Here is a 1,540-nt window from a genome sequence, read left to right on the forward strand (position 1 = left end):
GCAGCTCCAGGAGGTCGCCGGGTTCGCAGAGCGCGGGCAGCGCGGTGACCGCGTAGACGCTCAGGTCGGCGCCCTGCGGGCCGCCGCTCACTTTGGAGAAGATGCATTCCTGGCCCCGGAAGGCGGAGAACTGAGTCTCGTTGAGCACCAGCTGGTGCAGCAAGTGGTGATGGCGGCGGCGGCCCGGGCTCTCTGGGCAGGGGCTGCAGCCTGCGGTGGCCTTCACGCCAAACTTGTCGGGCTGCCCGCGTTCGTCCAGGTCCTCCTCCTCATCCGAGAAGAAGTAGGCGACCCCGACCCGCAGCTCGTCCTTCTCAATGCCCGACGGGTCCCCCGTGGGCAGCTCGCTGTAGTTGAGGTGGGTGATGCGGTCCAGTTGGTTGCCCATCAATGACGCGGCGAGGCGAGGGCCAGGCACGGTGATCTGGCGAAGGAGAAGCGGATACCATCAGAGTCGGGGTGACCCCCTTGGAGTGTCCCCTCCCCAAGAGGCACAGCGCCCCTGGGAGCAGCCCACCCGCCTACCCATGTGCCCTCCTGGGGTCATCGGTGCCAGCTTGGATCCTGGCGCCTCCTCCGGGATCGGGAAGGGGGCGCAGACGCGGCCACAGATGCGGGGTGCCCGTGAGGACGCCTCACGCAGGCCCGCGAAGACTCCCACCTGTCCGGGAACCTGGTGCAACTCCTAGCGGAGGACAGCAGGCTGGTGGAAATGCGAGCAGAGTTCTCCAGCACTGTGGCCCAACGCAAGGGTGGGCTGGTTGGCAGAGACAAGGGACACCCAAGGCCAGAGAGCCCGGAGCAAGCTCCGCTCCCATTCCTGTCCCCATCCTCCGCAGCCCACCGCCCAGCGTGGCTCTAGGTCGCACCCCACCCGTGACAGCGGCTCTCACAATGACAATCGGACACACCGGCAGCAACATTTTTGCACAGTTGGACAGGCTGGTACAGACACCCACGGTGCTAATGTTACAGACACCCACAATGACAAATCTTCGCGAGGACGCCCTGCCACACTTAACCACCTCCCATACACACATTAGTGCACAATCCCACACCCACGCTTGCACACTCGCCGATGCACGTACACACGAGCGCCCGGGCACACCTGCCCACGCAGACAGGTGCACTCTGCCCCTCACTTTGCCAACCTTGTCCCCGGCAGAGCCACTCGGAATGCGCCAGGGCGAGGCTGCTGGGTCTAAAAAAACCTAACAAAGAGACGGGGGAAGGAGCGAGGAAGCTGAGGCCGGGCACCCGCGCGGACTGAGCGCGGGGAGGTCCATTTCCAGCCACAAGACCCTCGCCCTCCTCTCAGGCACGCGATCCAACAATCGGGCGGAGGAAAAACGTTCGCAAGGCCAAGAAAGCCGATTCTCCGTACCCGTGATTTCCCTGCTCCCGAAACCCCAAACTCCTTTAAAGTCTCCAGGTCCCCATGGGTGCTGCAGACGCCGCGGTGCACGTGGGTCCCGGGCGGCCCGAGGGGCTGCTGCTTGGCTCTACCCCGCGTAGCGGTACCGGTGCGCTCCCGTCTGCA

The 1,540-nt window shown here is 64.9% G+C and overlaps 1 protein-coding gene across 1 annotated transcript in view; it reads right to left on the minus strand.

Moving 5' to 3' along the window:
- Lratd1 (LRAT domain containing 1) overlaps positions 1 to 1,534 on the minus strand; it is a 3,740-nt gene extending 2,206 nt beyond the window's left edge. Inside the window, exons 1-2 of the mRNA XM_033756075.1 lie at positions 1,385 to 1,534; positions 3 to 424 (exon numbers count right to left, since the gene is read on the minus strand). Coding sequence (XP_033611966.1) covers positions 3 to 388 — 386 coding nt within the window. The 5' untranslated portion in view covers positions 389 to 424; positions 1,385 to 1,534. The remainder of the gene's footprint in view (positions 1 to 2; positions 425 to 1,384) is intronic.
- Positions 1,535 to 1,540: the final 6 nt, after the last annotated feature.

Source organism: Fukomys damarensis, unplaced genomic scaffold (genome assembly GCF_012274545.1).
Source record: "Fukomys damarensis isolate Sample0158 unplaced genomic scaffold, DMR_v1.0_HiC HiC_scaffold_25, whole genome shotgun sequence".
Classification (NCBI taxonomy): Eukaryota; Metazoa; Chordata; class Mammalia; order Rodentia; family Bathyergidae; genus Fukomys; species Fukomys damarensis.